Source organism: Cetorhinus maximus, chromosome 7 (genome assembly GCF_964194155.1).
Source record: "Cetorhinus maximus chromosome 7, sCetMax3.hap1.1, whole genome shotgun sequence".
NCBI classification, from domain to species: domain Eukaryota; kingdom Metazoa; phylum Chordata; class Chondrichthyes; order Lamniformes; family Cetorhinidae; genus Cetorhinus; species Cetorhinus maximus.
In genome coordinates, this window is record NC_135885.1 from 133,616,435 (window position 1) to 133,636,338 (window position 19,904).

General features: G+C 45.2%; 1 protein-coding gene across 2 annotated transcripts in view; it reads right to left on the bottom strand.

Moving 5' to 3' along the window:
• Positions 1 to 19,904, bottom strand: part of uchl3 (ubiquitin carboxyl-terminal esterase L3 (ubiquitin thiolesterase)) — a 66,459-nt gene that overhangs the window by 45,259 nt on the left and 1,296 nt on the right. For both annotated transcript variants that reach the window (XM_078545966.1, XM_078545968.1), the window contains one exon: positions 7,295 to 7,423. In XM_078545966.1, coding sequence (XP_078402092.1) covers positions 7,295 to 7,423 — 129 coding nt within the window. The remainder of the gene's footprint in view (positions 1 to 7,294; positions 7,424 to 19,904) is intronic.

The following is a 19,904-nucleotide window of genomic DNA, read 5'->3' on the forward strand; positions in this document are numbered from 1 at the left end:
AAAACTTTTAATTATTTTTTAGTATACACAATAGTCTGGAATCATCAGCTACCTAAGTTGCACAGAACCACCAAGGAAACCTCAGTATTTACAGATCTACATGACCTGAGGGGAGGTCTTGTGATGCAGTGGGTAGAGTCTCTGCCTCCGAGCCTGAAGCTCTGGGTTCGAGTTCCACCCAGGGCCTGATGGCCAGGCCAGGGAAAGTGCGTTCATAACGTGGCCAAACAGATCGAGTATCAACCTGCAAATCCCTCCAACACGCGCCAATGGCAGGCAGTAAGAGCGGGAGAGATGCTTCTATCATCACTATCAATAGCGTTCCCAAGTGAACCGTAACACATTAAATACTCTGAGTTCTGGAGATGATTGTTCATTAGTTTCTGACAACAAGGCACTCCACCTAGCACCAGCGCATAGTGCAAAGTTGCATCCTTGGAAAGTCAGTGGGGGCAATAATTGTGGACAACACGCCTGTAATTTTCTGATACACACACACTGCCCAAAGGCAAGATGCTACACTAGTACAGGCTCAGGACATTTAGGCTATTGAGCCAAGATCATCAACACAAATAGTACATACTTTGTTGTGATTGCTACAATTAGAAGTAAGAAGTCTGATTGACAGAGTGTGGGCATTCAAAATGCTGGAAAGTTGAAAGAGGCTACAAGATTTGGACCAGTTTCATCATCTGACCTCACCAAGGCTCTGAACTTCAAATCGGTGAAATATAAAATTAAAAGATGTAGATATTGAGAAATCAGGAATACTTGACACGTATCTCTTTAATCTCCTCCACCCCCACAACACTCCGAGATATCTGGACTCCTCTAATTCTGGCCTCCTGTGCATCCCCGATTTTAATTGCCGCCACAATTAAGGCACCTTCAGTTGCCTAAACCCTATGCTCTGGAGTAATCTTCTTGCACCTCTCCTTCCTCCTTTAAGACACTCCTTAAAGTCTACCTCTTTGACCAAGCTTCTGGATATCTGACCTAATAGCTCCTTTTGCAGCTCAGTTCATAACTGCATTTGACAATGCTCTTGTGAAAGTGCCTTGGAAATTTTTATCACGTTGAAGGTGCTATATAAATATAAGTTGTTGCAGCTGCAAGTCAGGAAAGTGTGGCACGGGCTTTTAAGGAAAAGAAAAAGATGCCAAACTTGCCAAGAAGTTTGTTCACACCAAAAGTCTGTAAGTCCTATACTATCAGTCTGGTTGAGGTTAGATTGCCTGAAATGGATGGGTTGATAAAATGAGCCTCATTAAAGAGGTGCAGACATTTATAAAAATGCACAGAATTTAAACAGTCTGGGTTGACAGGTTCTAGACCTGTGAAAGTGCCGTCTTTTCATGTGGATCTAAGGAGTGTAGAACCAGACATGCCTAAAAGCAGGCACACATCTAGGACAAGGCCCAGGGACATCAACAAGACTTAAATGCTCGGCCTCCCAAACCTGTCATTTTCCCCACACCTTTAATAAACATCTTTGGAGCAAGCCCAAGGTTCGGAAAACATTCTGACAACAGACAAGAGGTAAAAATTACAGGTTCAGTTCTGGCTTAAACCTACAATTTTAAACTGAAGACAAACCATCGCATCAGCTCCGTGACTAAACATTACATGGCATTGTGTTCAAAGAAACAGGAGCGTAAACACGTTTGTGCAAGGAAACGTTTCGATAGGTTTCAAAAAGGCCGCATTCTTCTCTCATTTATAATTAATGGTACATCATAGTGAAAACGTGTTTCAAATTTCATTAAACTTTACTCAAAAAAAGTTCAGAACATTAATGGAGCTTAATTCAGGTCACGTGGTGAATTAATGGCAGTCAATGGCTAAAGAGGTGAGAAGGGCCAGATGTCCAGAGGATGAGGACTGATTCAAATTACATTTTTTTAACAAATTATATTTAACTTATAAAAAATAATCAGGAATTCTTCACTTAACATTGTAGCTACATTTCTGAAACGTGCAACTTTAAGTGAAACAATATTCAGTGAATTAGATTTTCCCATTATGCCCAATGTAAAAGCTTTACCCGTCAAAAAAAAACGTCACAGCATTATGCCCTGTAAGTTGAAGTACTGTAGGGTTCTAAATTCCAAATAACCAAAACAAAATAAATTTAAAAATACAACAGAAATATGCTAACTCTTTCTATTAACTCTTTCACCCGCTTGCTGACCCTCCTGCCCTACCTCACTGAGTGCTGTATTCAAGCTGCAAGGAGCCCTTTCAAACCTACGCAGAGCAACAAATTGGGCTTGCAGGTCGCAAGGAAGGTGAGGACATCATTGGTTTTAAAAGTTGGGAGATTTTTTTTTTTATATAGCTTTGCAGCAAATTGTGTCGAATGATAAGGAATGTTTGGTGCGGCGGGGGGAGAGGAGGAGGAAGCAAATGAGGGAGCGAGAGGAGCTGTGGGTGTGGGAGGGAAGTGCAATGCCACTTTATGCCATAACTTTCCAGGAAATTCAGGATCCATATTTCAACCGTGACGTTATAAGAAAAGCAGTAACTTTACTAAGGGTAGGATTTCCCGGTTGGTGAGCGGGAGGTGGGGCCCGCTCACTGACGTGTAAAATGACGCGGGATGACGTCGGGTGGAACTCCCAATGTCACCGTGCCCCATTTAACTTTTCAGGTCAGCAGGGCTTAGCCGAATCAGATGTGCGCTCGCCGACGTGTCAATGGCCAATTAGGGCCATTGACATAATACTTAACGTAATTAATGGACCTGCCCGTCCAACCTTAAGGTTGGCGGGCAGGCCGGGAGCCCTGGCGGGCTTCAGAGAAAGCATGGAACCTCATCCACGGGCGGGATGAGGTTTCGTGAGGGTTTTAAAAAATTTAATAAAAGCGTAACTAAAAACGATGGACTTGTCCCAACTCATGTGACAGTGTCACGTGAGGGGACATGTCAGGGAAATGTTATTTTTCTATTTTTAACGTTTTTTAATGTGGAGCCGATCTTCCTGAGGCAACACTTTTAGCCTCAGGGAGATGAGTGCGCTCTTTTATGCGCACGTGCGCAAGAGCACACTCCCGGCTGAGGGAATCCCCCCCTCGCCCGTACAGGGAGTGCATAGCGCTTCCTGGCGGACGGCACGCAGCAATTTTTTGACTTGGGTGACATTTCAAATTTAGTGTCAATTTAGGGTTGAAATCTTTTGCAACAAGCCTGCATCACTAGGAACCGAGTCGAGACTCTCTCGAGTCCGCATGGCCAGGAGATGGGGGCCCCATTAGCCTGCGATGGGTTCCAAACGCAGGACTCAGGGAAGATGGTGCAGAACAACACGGAGTGATTCCTGTCAAACACTTTACAGTGGAAAACAAGTTAATAGAATGACCATCTTGAAGTAAGCATTCCTTTTCTCTGAGAATCTCCAGTCACTGACATTTAGTACAGCTTTTTTTGTTTAAATGTCAGAATTATGAATAAAAATATTTAAATCTCTGGCTGTAATTTTTTTTTAAGGGCCTTCAGCTATGAAACACACGTTGCGTAGAAAGTAACACTACATCTAGCATTTAACTGTGTGGTCTTAATTCCTTCCTTTCTCTTTCTAACCCCTTCTCTTCTGAATGTGGTGAGGCTTTATAAGGTACAGTATCATAGGTGATGTTGGTCGTCCAGTACCTCAGCCAAGTGAGCGCTCTTCACGCGTCAGCCTGAACAGTGAGTGCCAAGACGAGAGTTATAAAGCAGTGACACATCGTGAGAAACAGCCCGAGATGGCTCTAATGAACAGAGTGTGAAAGCACCAGCAGCTTTACTGAAAGGGGAATGTCACCGGTGGGTGGGGAGGAGAAGAGGGAGGGGAGGAAGCGCCCTCGAAAGAAAAGACTATCCCTCCTGTGGTGCCGTTAGTTTTTTTTTAAAAGTCAACTGTGTTTCAGTCAAAGGCATCGCTATGAAGGCTAACAGACAATTTCATGTAGGAGGTCAGGCTGTCCGTCTAACTCAAGGGTTCCTCAGCTATGGGTCGCGATCCCCATTGGTGGGGGGGTCACAGGATGAGAAATTGGGCTTGCGAGCTCAGAGGTAACAATGGCTGTGGAGCAGAGACTCAGGTTCGACAGTCGCTGGCATCGCATGCAAGGCCCTTTTAAAATGTGCGTGATTTTTTTCTATGCCTGTGGGCGCGGCCTAATCCATTGAGCCCTGAGGCCTGATCACTGACACCAGCAGAGCCTGCAAAACAGTAGGTGTCTTGGTTGTTTTTTTTTGGGGGGCCTGTAGCCCTGCAGTTTGAAACCCCAAACCGTTCAACAACTCTTCTCCCGATCCCCTCAATTTCCACTCTGGGGGGGGTCACACCAAGTGTGAAATGTTAAAATGGGGTCACAATGGAAAACATTTTGGGAAGCACTGATCTAATTGGTTCTTTCCTGGCCAAGAGGCTTTGCTATAAGCAACCAGCCTGGAAAGAACAGGAGCTTTCCTGTTCCTTGATCTCAAGACTCGAGTTCAGAACCAGCGAGGTCTCAGGCCCATGTGCAAAACCTTTAGCCCACTGCACGGGCTGTCAATCAGTAATATCGCTTTACTGTTACAGCTGAGCACTGGAGCTGGGACTGCACAGACTTAATGTCCAGCACTAAGACTTGGAACACAGGAACACTCTCAAAAACATGCACCTGTAAATATACTGGCTGCATTCATCCAGTCACACAGCGTGTCTGCTAGGGGACTGGAAAATAAGACCATAAGACATAGGAGCAGAAATTAGGCCATTCGGCCCATCGAGTCTGCTCCGCCATTCAATCATGGCTGAAAAGTTTCTCAACCCCATTCTCCCGCCTTCTCCCCGTAACCTTTGATCCCCTTACCAATCAAGAACCTATCTATCTCGGTCTTAAATACACTCAATGATTTGGCCTCCACAGCCTTCTGTGGCAATGAATTCCATAGATTCACCACTCTCTGGCTAAAGAAATTTCTCCTCATCTCTGTTCCAAAAGGTCTTCCCTTTACTCTGAGGCTGTGCCCTCGGGTCCTAGTCTCTCCTACTAATGGAAACATCTTCCCCACATCCATTCTATCCAGGTCTTTCAGTATTCTGTAAGTTTCAATCAGATACCCCCTCATCCTTCTAAACTCCAACGAGTATAGACCCAGAGTACTCAAACGTTCCTCATATGTTAAGCCTTTCATTCCTGGGATCGTTCTCGTGAACCTCCTCTGGACCCTCTCCAGGGCCAGTACATCCTTCCAGAGATACGGGGCCCAAAATTGCTCACAATATTCTAAATGTGGTCTGACCAGCGCCTTATAAAGCCTCAGCAGCACATCCCTGCTTTTATATTCTAGTCCTCTCGAAATAAATGCCAACATTGCATTTGCCTTCCTAACTACCGACTCAACCTGCAAGTTAACCTTAAGAGAATCCTGGACTAGGACTCCCAAGTCCCTTTGCACTCCAGATTTCTGAATTCTCTCCCCATTTAAAAAATAGTCTATGCCTCTATCCTTCCTACCAAAGTGGATGACCTCACACTTCCCCACGTTGTATTCCATCTGCCACTTCTTTGCCCATTCTCCTAACCTGTCCAAATCCTTCTGCAGCCTCCCCGCCTCCTCAATACTACCTGTCCCTCCACCTATCTTTGTATCATCTGCAAACTTAGCCAGGATGCCCTCAGTTCCTTCATCTAGATCATTAATGTATAAAGTGAAAAGTTGTGGTCCCAACACTGACCCCTGCGGAACTCCACTAGTCACCGGCCGCCATCCTGAGAAGGATCCCCTTATCCCCACTCTCTGCCTCCTGCCAGACAGCCAATCTTCTATCCATGCTAGTACCTTGCCTCTAACACCATGGGCTCTTATCTTACTGAGCAGCCGCCTGTGCGGCACCTTGTCAAAGGCCTTCTGGAAGTCCAAGTACATAACATCCATTGGCTCTCCTTTGTCTAACCTACTCGTTACCTCCTCAAAGAATTCTAACAGATTTGTCAGGCATGACCTCCTCTTGATGAAACCATGCTGACTTTGCCCGATTTTACCATGCACTTCCAAGTATTCTGAAATCTCATCCTTAATAATGGACTCTAAAATCTTACCAACGACCGAGGTCAGGCTAATCAGCCTGTAATTTCCTGTCTTTTGCCTCACTCCCTTCTTAAACAGGGGGATTACATTAGCGATTTTCCAGTCCTCTGGGACCCTCCTTGACTCGAGTGATTCCTGAAAGATCACCACTAACGCCTCCACTATCTCTTCAGCTATCTCCTTCAGAGACACGTGCTTGCCAAACCGTTCAGCGAGGTCTAGAGACATACAGATCAAGAATGTCCCAGTTTGACCCTTGCTTTGTGTTAAGCTGGCTGAGCTCAGGAGAGGCCCTACAAGCAGCTTTGAGAGATGAGTCATTGTCAAATTCTCCTCCAGATCAGTGGTTCTCAAACTTTTTAAGGACCTCTTGTTAAATGCATTAGTAATCACAGACCCCCTGTCCTCAATCTATAGACCAATCATAATATGAATGTAAAATATGTAAAGAAAAGCGCCCTGGGCAAACTTGTACTTTGCCGTCCTGTCAGTTTACTTAAATATTACATTAAAAAAAAAACCTCCTGTCTCAAAAGGTGGCTGAACTCACCTGGTGCCCACCACTGGCCTCGCTAACTGATGGTCTACCTTTGTAGCACTCTCAGCGTTCCCCGAGCTGAGACAGCCAGCCCACTCTGCAATATGCGTGTGGGATGGCTGCAGTCCACACCCGCCTGTCACCAAGCCGCCGCTCATTCGTTCACTCTTGACCACGAAGCCTCGCTGCCCACGCTGCCTGGGTGGTCAACCAGATGCAAGGCCGGCCCTGCCTGGCCAGCACTACTCAGACAGCATCGTGGACCCTGTGGAAAGTCTCCGCGGACCCCTGTTTGAGAACTGCTGCTCTAATTGCTGTCAGGTCCATAGCCACCACCCAGATCTATCTTAACATGAACTGCCACAATTAAGAGGGAAGGGGTTAAGAGGAAGAAGAAAAGGACAAAACAGGTCATTCAGCAGAGTTTAATGCACATCCTTAGAAACTGTCAATCGCCAGTTTAATATTCACAAGCACTTTTCTGGGAACCTTTCCTGGAATGATTACTTCCAATACAAAACACACCGTTACTTACAAAACAAAATCAGTAATTAAGAGCATAAGTGGAAAAACCGTAGGCCTGCATTTGGAAGGAACATATAGCACGTGATGTGTCTCATCTTGAGACTCCCATATTTACAGCAGCTTTTGGTTAAAGTGGTTACCAGACATTATAAAAGAGAAACAAGTACCTTTTCTGTAACTGGGAAGAGTAGAAGAATTGAACAGACAGGTCTTGGCACCAAACTCAGGAGCTCCGGATCCATTCCAAAAACGTCACCAAATTGCCAGCTGGGCAGCAATCCCAGTTGTTGCATGAACTAGTGGAAAAAACACCTCAAGTCAATTCAACAGGTAATCTCTTCTTTACGCATTCATCACACACACAATCAAATTCACTGAATAGACTGAAACCCGCACGGAGCAGAATTAGACAAACATCCCATTACTGCATTGGGAAACAAAGACTCTCATACAGCGCCACTGAAGACCCCTGGCATTCCAACAAGCAAAAATAAAGACCTGCATTTATATGGCGCTTTTATGAACGCAGGTCCCTAAGTGCTTCACAGCCGCTGAAGTACTTTGAAGCGTAGTCATTGCTATTTAGGAAAAGCAGCAGCCAATTTGCACAGTAAGCTCCCACAAACCTCAACGGGATGGTGACCAGGTAATCTGTTTTTGCAATGTTGATAGAGGAGCAAACTTTGGTCAAGGCACCCAGGATAACTCCCTTGCTCTTCTTCAAAAACGTGACGTGTAGTCTTTAACGCCCACCCAAGAGGGCAGATAATGCCCCGGTTTGACATCTCATCTGAAAGATGGCACCTCCGACAGTGCAGCACTCTCTCGGTCCTTCACTGAGAGTGTCAGCCTAGATTTTGTGCTAAAATCTCTGTAGTGGAACCCACAGGCCTGAATTTTTCAGGTGGCAGGCGGGCTTGGTCACAGAGCCGATCGCCACCTGTGATCAGCTTCGTGTTGCCATATTAAGCGGGCGGGCCAATTAAGGCCCACCCAGCGTAAGGTGCAAACAGTAGCGATCAGCGCTGCCTGTGCGGGTGGGTGGGGGGGGGGGGAGAGAGAGGAGGGAGAGTCAGGGCCAGTGCTCTTTCACGCTTCAATCTCCCTGAGGCACGAAAGGTTTAAAAATTTATTAAAACATGTCCCCTCATGATGAAATGGGACATGTTTTTATATTTATGAAATTTTATTTATTTAATAAAAGCTTTAGGAAACCTCATCCCGCTCGTGGATGAGGTTTCCTAAAACACACAAAGGCCGCTTGGCCCTTTCGCCTGCCCGGCAACCTTAAGGTTGGACGGGCAGCGTTTACAATAACCTCCAATAGATCCTTAATGGCCTTAATAGGCTGTTTAAATATCGGCGGGCGCGCAGCCAACTCTGGCTCGTGCCCACTGAATGAAACATTGCAACTCAGCGCAATGCCATCGGCCCCCGAAAAATCCTGCCCATAGCCTCCTGACTCAAGAGGTGAGGATGATACTATCTGAGCTACGGCTAGCATCTTATTATTCTTAGACATTTGCCTGACACTGCCCTGACCACATCCCCCAAACGGAAAAGTAGTGATACTTCCTTTCTAAAAAGTCACCATCAATCTCCTGCCATTTATAGCCTAAGTTAATATAACAAATCTTTACTTATCTTTGGTTCCAGCATTCCCTCATTTTAAACTACAGACAAAATTGTTCAAAGGAAGTACTTCTGCCAATATCTTTTGTGATTGGTGCTTGAGGAATATTTCTTTAAGCAACCCGACCTTATTCTCTCATCTGTTTCAGTGGCTATGGCAGAGACTCTCTTTGCAGTTAACGTGACTATCCCCCACCTCGGCAGCCTGTGAAGCCCTTATGCTATCACAGGCTAACATCGCCACCTAGTGTGGAAGAAGAGCTGTCTTATTCCCTTCATAAAAGAAGCATTCGAGATGCTAACTGCATGACCACACAATTTTTAATTCCCGATAAAAACATCATTTTTTAAAAAAAATTGTTTAAGGGACGTGGGCGTCACTGGCTAGGCCAGCATTTATTGCCCATCCCCTAATTGCCCTTGTTCAGAGGGCATATGAAAAGTCAACCACACTGCTGTGGGCCTGGAGTCACACATAGGCCAGAGCAGGTAAGGACAGCAGATTTCCATCCCTAAAGGGCATTAGTGAACCAGATGGGTTTTTACAACAACGGTTTCATAGTCATCATTCGGCTTTTATTGAATTCAAATTTTACCAACTGCTGTGGTGGGATTTGAACCCAGGTCCCCATAGCATTACCCTGGTATCTGGATTACTAGTCCGGTGACAATACCACTGTGCTGCCGCCTTCATTGGTATCCGTTTTAAAACAATGACCCATAACTTCCAGGCTTCAGGGTGTCATAAGTGGTGGTGGGGAGGGTCCCCCAAAGATGTACTGGGGAACACCCTGAGCCTCCCATCTCACCCCCCAGAAGTTCCAAGGTAAGGACCGCACGGCAATTGCCCAAGAAGTTCAAACTTCTGTTGGGCAATTACCGCGCAATCAGAACCATTCAACACTGCAAGTTCAATTGCAAACTTTGGTCAGTTCCATCTGTCTTGCAGTAATAGCTACCCAGGGGAAGTTAGAAGAATTAAAACCACTTCTAAGTCCTGGGTAACCACCTGACTCCCTGACACCGCAAGGGGCTCTCCTCAACCCCACCCCCAAACACCCCAAGGGACTCTTCCCATACCCCACCCGATCCCCGATAGGAGCCCCCCCCAAACCCCAATAGGGCCCCCTCCGGCCACCCAATCCCACCCCCCCGACCAAAACCCCTACTGACCACCTGACTCCCCCCCAACCCCAACTGGCAACACCCCATTGACAACCTGACACGGTCCTGACCACATCCCCCAAACGGACACCCCCCCACCCCGACCAACCCTCCACATGACCAACTCCCCCAGACTGACACCCCCTCCCCACCACTGACCACCTGACCCCCCCACCTCCCGCTCCCCCAACCAACCCTTCCCCCTCCATTGACCACACAACCCCTTCCAACTGCCAGACCAAGCCCCCACCCGACTGACCCCCTCACCGAACACCTGACCAATCCAGATTACTGCTGCAACGTGTCTCTCCCCACCTGCCAATTCTACCCACTTATCTTACAAACCTTCTCCCTGGCTTCTGAACGTGGTTGGACCTTGATACTTCCCTGCTTTACAGCAGCAAAAGGGGTGTGGCTACCTTACCTCCAACTCTGCAGCCCTCAACTGAAGGCCTCAGGAGCGCCCTGCCCTACACAATTCTCGCCCAGCCAGAGTTGGAAGGTCAGGCGAGAAAGGATCTGCTGGATATCGAGGCATAAAAAACAGGAACGGAGTGACAATCCGATTCCGATTGACATTCCGTGGAAGTCCAGGCCCCAATGTATTTCTCCCCTACTGATTTTTGAAAATTGTTTAGCTCTCAATCGCTGGTGGTCAATGAAAAAGATGGAAATCCAGGAATTCTCAACCCTATCAATGCCAATTAACATCCAGAACAGGAAGGCAATTTTGAAAGGATTATACGACTACTGTGGGTCTGCAGTCTCAACCAATTTGATGGAGTTTTCAAAAGGAATATAGGTAATTTAAAATCTCAGACTTCATTCTAAGCTCTCCAAATATAATCTTATTCAACACAGGATAAAAAGGTCAAAAGCATGTTTCCTAGTAGATAATAACTACACTGCAGTCAATTAAAAAATGAGTCAACTGTTTTCTTTCCTTCCCCCCCCTTCTCTAAAGTCAGCCCACCACAAAAAGGCTGGAGTTCAAAGTCAAAAGGAACGATTATTTTTCAAAAAGCATTGGACCGATTCTACAAGGTCGCAATCTACAAAGGAACTATAATGGTCCACCGACTCAATTCAACTACTTGTCTCCACGCTCCCCTACAAAATTACAGACTCCATCATGTGCACAACCATATCACAAGTCCCAGTGTACTGTCAACTGTTAAGACTTATTAATATGTATGGTTTCTTCCCCTGAATAAAAGTTTAACACCGAGGATTAATGGAAAAAGCCAAGTTGAAGTCAACTGATTCCCACTCAGTCAGGTCAGAACAGTCTCCTCTATCCGCAAGTGAGGTTTACAGCACTCGAGTTAGATAGACATTTTCTCAGCGTATAAAGAAAATGTATGTTTGATGTAAATCGATGGGTTCTAACAATTTAAATACGATTCTCATCAGCAACTCAACTTAACGAAGAACCATAGCCAAAAATCAAACTAACTCAATAGTATTTTATGTACAGCGGGATTCAGTGAGCATAAAGATGGATTAAATCTTCTCCTGTATCTTTTTCAGACCACATTGAGAGTCAGGAATTTGCTGAGTCGAAAACATCTCAGTCGAGGGTTCTTCACATACACTTGACCCGATGTGCTACATTCACAGGAATGTGCTGATTTTACAGTCCTTACAGGAAGCCACAGACTTGGGGGAATTTGTTGCAAATTAATATTCCCATTCTTTTCTGCTATCAGCTGGGAAATCATTGTGCTTTTCGTATGATTTTCAGGATTTCAGATTTTTTTTTCCTTCACAGAAAGGGTTTGTGATACAGTTGTGGTTTAAGATTTTTTTAAATAAATAAACAACGGTTTTAAAAGCAGCAGGCGGTGGCCCTGATGTAGAAGGGAGTTTCAGATGTAAGCAGGCCAAGAGCGAGAGAGGTGATTGTCAATCACCTAGGGGCTAGCTTTTTTTTTTATTCATTGGATGTGGGCATCGCTGGCTAGGCCAGCATTTATTGTCCATCCTGAACTGCCCTTGTTCAGAGGGCATTTAAGAGTCAACCACATTGTTGTGGGTCTGGAGTCACATGTAGGCCAGACCAGGTAAGGATGGCAGATTTCCTTCTCTAAAAGGACATTAGTGAACCAGATGGGTTTTTACAACAATTGACAATGGTCTCATGATCACCATTAGATTTTTAATTCCAGATGTTTTTTTGAGCTCCCGCGGCAGGATTCGAACCCAGGTCCCCAGAGTGTTACCTGGGGTTGCTGGATTACTAATCCAGCGACAATACCACTATGCCATTGCCTCCCCGTTTCTGCTATCGGCAAGGCTGACAATTCCAGCAGACCTTGTTGCCATTTTGAGAAGGTCTCCCCCACCCAGCACTTCCAGGCCCATTACTCCACTTTTTAAAAAAAAACTCGTTTCCATGATGCGAGCATCACTGACTAGGCCAGCATTTATTTTCTATCGCTATTTGCCCTTGAGATGGTGGTGGTGAGCTGCCTTCTTGAACTGCTGCAGTCCATGTGGTGTAGGTACACTCAGGGTGCTGTTAGGGAGGGAGTTTCAGGATTTTGCCCCAGTGACAGTGAAGGGACGGCGAGATATTTCCAAGTCAGGATGGTGACTGGCTTGGAGGGGAACCTGCAGGTGGTGGTGTCCCCATGTATCTGCTGCCCTTCTTCCTCTAGATGGTAGCAGTCATGGGTTTGGAAGGTGCTGCCTAATGAACCTTGGTACGCACTGCTGCCACTGTTCGTTGGTGATGGAGGCAGTGAATGTTTGTGGAAGGGGTGCCAGTCAAGCCAGCTGCTTTGTCTTGGATGGTGTCAAGCTCGTGTTGTTGGAGCTGCACTCATCCAGGCAAGTGGGGAATGTTCCATCACACTCCTGACTAGTGCCTTGTAGATGCTGGACAGGCTTTGGGGAGTCAAGAGGTAAGTTACTCGTTGCAGGATTCCTAGCCTCTGACATGCTCTATGGCTAGTCCAGTTCAGTTTCTGGTCAATGGAACCCCCAGGATGTTGAGAGTGGGGGAGTCAGTGATGGTAAAGACCTTTGATGTCAAGGGCGATGGCTAGATTCTCTCTTGTTGGAGATGGTCATTGCCTGGCACTTGTGTGGCACGAATGTTAGTTGCCATTTGTCAGTCCAAGCCTGGATATTGTCCAGGTCTTGCTGCATTTGGACATGGACTGCTTTGGTATCTGAGGAATCGTGAATGGTGCTGATCATTGTGCAATCATCAGCGAACATCCCCAATTCTGATCTTATGATGGAAGGAAGGTCATTGATGAAGCAGCTGAAGATGGTTGGGCCTAGGACACTACCCTGAGGAACTCCTGCTGTGATGTCCTGGAACTGAGATGATTGACTTCCAACAACCACAACCATCTCCCTTTGTGCTCAGTATGACTCTAACCAGCAGAGAGTTCCCCCCCACCGATTCCCATTGACTCCAGTTTTGCTAGGGCTCCTTAATGCCACACTCGGTTAAATAGGGCCTTGGTGTAAGGGGCAGTCACTCTCACCTCACCTCTGGAGTCAAGCTCCTCTGTTCATGTTTGAACCCAGTTTAATGTTTAGAGCCTCCACGAGGCATGTAAAGAGGGGCATTAGTAGAAATGCCCAATGGCGATTAATTCAACCTCGGGGTGTGGTCAGTTTTGTGGAGCGTGGAGCATGCGAACGGCACAACGTTTCTAAAACCAGCGCAAAAGAGCTCAGAAACCAGAAACGTTGGCCAGAATTTTACGTCCCGTGGGCGGGTGTGCACCTGACTGTCCAGCCGCAAAATAACACGAGATGACGTCAGGCGAGTGTCCCGATTTCATTGCGCACTTGCGCGATATCTCGCTCGGTGGGCGCGCACAGCAGTCGGAAGTGTGCCCGCCAACAATTAAGCTCATTAAGGAGGCAACTGAAAGTGATTTTTCATGGCCCGCCCACTTTTACAGCTGGCGGACGGGCCAATCGGCCTTTACGTTTTTGCTCAAACCTCGATCCAGGGCAGGATGAAATCTCCATGGGGAGATAAGAGATATCTGGGTGTTTTTTTGAAAATGAGGTATGCTTTCAGGTGCTTGATTGTGCAGCCAGGACATATTTTACAGCACTGTTGTTTTGTTTATTCTGTGGCGGTCCACAGCTCCCTGAGGCAGCTGGCTGCCTTCAGGTTGCTCAGTGGAAGCGCTCACCAGCACCCATGGCAATATAGGCACCCGCCCTCTTCCCGCCCCACCGCCAGTGCCGAACATTTTTCAGCCCGCGTTTCATCCTGTCTGGCTGTTAATTGGCCAGCCAGCATGAAATCGCGGTCAGGGACCGATCGTGGTCGGAGGCCCTTTTCCTGTCCGCTCCCGGGCCCGCCGATCGCGCACGTCTGATGAGCAAGAAATTCAGGCCGTCGAATGTAACTTGCACTTAAAATTCCGCAATATTCTGCTGTGGTTATGGTGAAAATGGGAGGGGGGGGAGGCGGAGAGAAGGGTGGGAGAAAATTACACTGACAAAACCAGCACAAATCGAGTGGACACTCCAAGCACCTATCTCAGATAGCCAACCAACAATCACGACCATTGCCACAAGGATGATTCTATTCAAGCAGGTACAGTATGAAGTGGTTCCGAGAATACACTCTTGGAAGAGGTGGTAGTCTGTTTGATCGAGAGGCTTTCTGATGAATCCCTGGGTGGGGTGGGGTAGGGTGGAGTGGGCCGCAACACCCAAAAGGATTAAGTTAGAATCTGGAAGGTTTATTATTTATTTCTCTCCATTGCTTGGAGAGGGGAGATGGTGGCATAGCGGTAATGTCACTCCACTGGTAATCCAGAGACAAAGGCTAATCCCTCTGGGACTTGGGTTAAAAATCACACCAAGACAGCTGGTGGAATTTAAATTCTATTAATAAATCTGGAACAGAAAGCTGGTCTCAGTAAGAGTGACCATAACTATCAATTGTTGTAAAAACCCCAACTGGTTCACTAATGTCCTTTAGGGAGGGAAATCTACCTTTCTTACCCTGTCTGGCCTACGTGTAACTCCAGCAATGCAGTTGACTCTTAACTACGCTCTGAAATGGCTGAGCAAACCACCCAGCTCAAGGGCAAAAAGGGATGGGCAACAAGTGCTGCCCTTGCCAATGACACCCACATCCCATGAAAGAATTAAAAACCAAACAGAGATTGACTGAAATAATTTAAACTGTTATAAGTTACTCTGTAGTTTCAGTTGTTGTCTGTAAAATGAAGCAGGCAACTATTCATATCTAACCTTGTTTTACTAAATGTTCTGAAGAGTCATATTCGACTAGAAACTTTAACACAGTTTGTCTCTCCACAGATGCTGCCAGATCTGCTGATTATTTCCAGCACTTTCTGTTCTTACTATATGTTTCTCAGATTGCCTTTCAAGGTGGTTTGGAGGCGTGTCTGTGAACCTTGTGCAGACTTTTGAAGGACAGGAGAGAGGTGGAAAGAGTCCAAGAATGCAAGGGTAGATTGAAGGCTCTACCACCTTTGGTAGAGAGCGGGGGGGTGTCGTGGGAGAGCTGGCAGTAGAAGTAACATGCAATAAACCAGCATTAAAAAGCAGAGCAGGAACAGTGGCGTTTAGGACAGCAGAAGATGAAGCAAGGCAATGGAAGTATTGAAGTTGAGTTATAGATATCCAGGTGGTTTAGATAGGCAATTGGCAGAGTCAGTGCGTGGGAGGAGCAGGGCTGTGGAGTTACAAATGAATCGGAGTTTGAGTTGGGTAGAACTAGAGGGACAACCAAAGAAATCATTTTAGAAACCAGGCCCTGAAGTAGCAAAGGATGAATGAGGATTTCAGTGGTGGAAGGCAACAGGGCACAGTTGGAAGTAAACTATCTAGATTATGGGTTAAGTATGGGGCTTGGAGCTCATTCATGGTCAAGGCAGCAGCAAAACTGCACAACGTCAGGTTCACTCAGCGAGTAGCTGAAGAGCAAATGCTCTTTGCTCTTCCAGGTATTCATGTCAAGAAATGCTGTCTCATTCAGGATTTTGATGTCAGTTAGACAGCTGGACACCACGCTGACACGTTAGAATTAAGACTATTTTGCAGAGCGATGCTTTCAGCAAACATGTATCCCTAAATCTCCGATATTTGCGTAGGGCACAGGATGAGGATAGGAAGAATCCAATCCCAACTTGAATGAAAGAAATCATACTCAGTGCACTGCCAAGCTTGGCAGGAGGGTGTATTACTATATGTTTACATAGGCAGTTCCCATTATAAATGGAGATGCAGGAATTTACAATGGAAATTTAAATATGAGGACAGAAGGAGTAACTTTAAAATGGGGAGTTACTTACTGAATTATTCCCAGCTGAAGACCACATTTAGTCTTGACTCCATATGTGCAATTGCCAAAGTGGATTTACTAGTATAATTAAATCAATTAATATGAAGCAAAACAAATAGAGTAAATGTAAATAATGCACTGGAATGCCAAAACATTCAGAAAAGATGTTTTGAATTGGCAACATCCTTAGCGGCAGGGGGTCATGATACAGATTACTGAGGTGGTTCATCACAGAAAACCTGAACAAATCCAACATTAGAGGGTACAGATGGTTATGTTACCAATGGCAAAAAGATGGAGAGGGTGACTTTACATGGGTAGAATGACTTGCAAGTGAGGGGAGGTCCACAGGGAGATTTCTGGGAAGGTAGAAAATAAAATACATTCAAAGTATTGATTAACAGGATTCAGACACCATTAAAAGACCAGAGGAGAAAGCTCAAGTCATCAGAACTTCAAGGTGAAATTTCAACCTTGAAATTGAATCTTTTGTGCATTATTTTCTGTAGCTTAAGGAGGTCAATTCCATTCTGATTCTCCTGTTTCTCTCTCTCAACCCGATGATAGGAGTTTTGGCAAGAGCCGATTGTCAGAATACTCAATATACGCTGATGCCTGTCAACATTCATCATCGTGGGACCAATCATCAACAAATGTTAAACTTGCATTGCATTAGTCAAATTATAAATTTTGGGGGATTTAAAAAACGCAAAAAATTTGCAGCACAGAAACGCTGAAAGCAGAAATTGCAACTGTAGATTAAAGTAGGCTTTCTCCAAAGATCTGCAAGACAAAACTGCCCAGAAACTGCACTATGGCTTCCCTCTAGAGATCAGCAATATTCCAATAATAATAAAAATAATGCCGTACAGTGAAGGTTCACTAGGTTGGTCCCTGGTACGAGGGGGCTGTCCTATGATGAGAGACTGAGTAAATTCGACCTATATTCTCTGGAGTTCAGAAGAATGAGAGGCGATCTCTGAAACCTACAAATTGCTGAAGGGGCTTGATAGGTGGACACAGAGGTCATTTCCGCTGGTCAGGGAATCTAAAACACGGGGGCACAGTCTCAGGATAAGGACCAATCATTTAGGACTGAGGTGAGGAGAAAATACTTCATTCAAAGGGTTGTGACTCTTTGAAATTCTCTACTTCAGAGGGTGGTGGATGCTCCATCATTGAATAGATTTAAGGCAGGGTTAGACAGATTTTTGATCGGAGCAAGCTCGATTGGTAGTATGGTCTATTCCTGTTCCTATTTCTTGCACTCTTGTTCCCGTTAGTAGTTGAGCCATATAGTCCCAGATTTGAATTAGGATCTGCATTGGGTTAGCTGATCTCACCAAGTGGAGGCAACAGGATCACAACAATTGGCTTCAAAGTCTCTGGATGAAGGAACATAAAATTCCCACTCCTGAGCACTTTCCAGGGATGCATGTATATGTGTGTGTGTGTGTGTGTGTGTGTGTGTGTGTAGACCAGGGGACAAACTGTATTTCCTTCTCCTGTGGCAAATAGTCTGCCAACGATCACTGTCAAGGTTCACGTGTGACCATTGATCATGTGAATGTCAAACCTGAGGTGATTGACACAAAGCTCAACTCAAGAAGGAGTCAGTGTCATTAGGAGAGAAGAAAATAAATTTCAAAACAAATGTCTAGAAAAAAACTCCAATGCTGCCGATGCTAGAAAGCTGAAATAAGAACAGAAAGTTCTATAAATACTCAGCAGGTCAGACAGCATCTGTGAAGGGAGAAACAGAGTTAACATCGTGGTCCAGTGATCTCAAATTGTGTTCTAGATAGATAATCTTTGACTGTCAAAGTGTCTAGTGCAGGTATTTTTTTTTTAATATTAATTTTTGGGATGTGGGTGTCACTGGCTGGGCCAGCATTTATTGCCCATCCCTAATTGCCCTTGAGAAGGTGGCAGTGAGCCTCCTGCTTGAACTGTTGCAGTCCATGTGGTGTGGGTGCACCCACAATGCTTTTAGGGAGTTCCAGGATTTTGACCCAGTGACAGTGAAGTGATATATTTCCAAGCCAGGATGGTGACTGGCATTGAGGGGAACGTCCAGGTGGTGGTGTCCCCATGTATCTGCTGCCCTTGTCCTTCTAGATGGTAGCAGTCATGGGTTTGAAAGGTGCTAAGGAGCCTTGGTGAGTTTCTGCAGTGTATCTTGGAGATGGTACACAATTCTGCTACTGTGCGTGGGTGGTAGGGGGAATGAATGTTTGTAGATGGGGTGCCAATCAAGTGGGCTGCTTTGTCCTGGATGGTGTCGAGCTTCTTGAGTGTTGTTAGAGCTACACTCATCCAGACAAGTGAAGACTGTTCCATCACACTTCTGACTTGTGCCTTTGAGATGTGAACAGGTTTTGGGGAGTCAGGAGGTGAGCTACTCAGTGCATATATTTGGCTAGTCCAGTTCAGTTTCTGATCAATGGTAACCGCCAAGATGTAGATATTCTGGAGGACTAACCCCCTCCAGTATTTTTTTACTTTAGGTGAGAATGCAAGAAAGCAAAATGAGTGCCTGATGTCCAATGTGAACTCAAAAAGTGTAAATGATTTAGTGTAAGTAAATTTTAATCTACCTTAAGTTATATCCCCAATTTCTCAAAATTAAAAGACATATAATTTTTTTTCAAAAAAGGGATTACAATTCTCAGATACACTTAGATAATAGTGTGATAAGACTTAGCAAAAAGAAACCATTAAACAGAAAAGCAATAGGACACCTGTTCACATCCGTGTTTGGTCCAAGGGGAGGCTGGTAGATACAGGTGTGGCTTAGGTTCAACCGTACCCTCTTGTGAATAAAAAGGATGAATCATCTATTTTTTGCTTCCTTAATGGCAACGCTACAAAACAGTCCTTTGGGTAAAGTCAGGAAAATACCAATAGTGTTGCATAAACCCTTTCAAGTTGTTAGCAACAATGCTGGTATATTATACATGTAATGTAAGAGCAACACTAGGAGCTGTCATTGGTCATTCTATCTCAAAAGATAATGGGAAATGTCAGTGTAGGAAAATCATTGTACAATGTCAAATAAAGGTTGAACAGGTTGGGCCTACACCCATTGGAGTTTAGTAGGATGACTGTTGATGTTATTGAAATATCTAAGATTCTGATGGGACGTGGTAAGCTGGATACCGGGAGGATGTTTCCTCTCTGGGGGAGACTAGAACTAGGGCACACAGTTTAAAAATAAGGCGTCTCCCTTTTAAAACAGAGATGAGGAGATTTTTGCTCTCCCTGAGGGTTGTTAGTCTATGGAATTCTCTTCCCCAGAAAGCAGTGGAGGCTAGGTCATTGAACTTTTTCGAGGCTGCGTTAGGTAGATTTTTCTGATGAGCGAGAGAGTCAAGAGAAGAAATGGAAGTAGGGTGAGACCACAATCATAAAGCATAAGCAATGATCTTATCAAATGGCCATGCAGGCTCTAAGGGCCGAATGGCCTACTCCTGCTCCAAGTTCTATGTTCCTGTGTGCGTGCAGAAATTTAAAAACATCGGCTTCAGGAAAGATTTGTGAAATCTTCTCAATTGCCTGGCCAGGCACCATGGCATATATTATATATATATATATATATATATATATATATATATAAAAAAATAGAATATTTCACTGACAGAAATGATATGTAACCCATCTCTTTCCCACTCAGCTGTTACCTT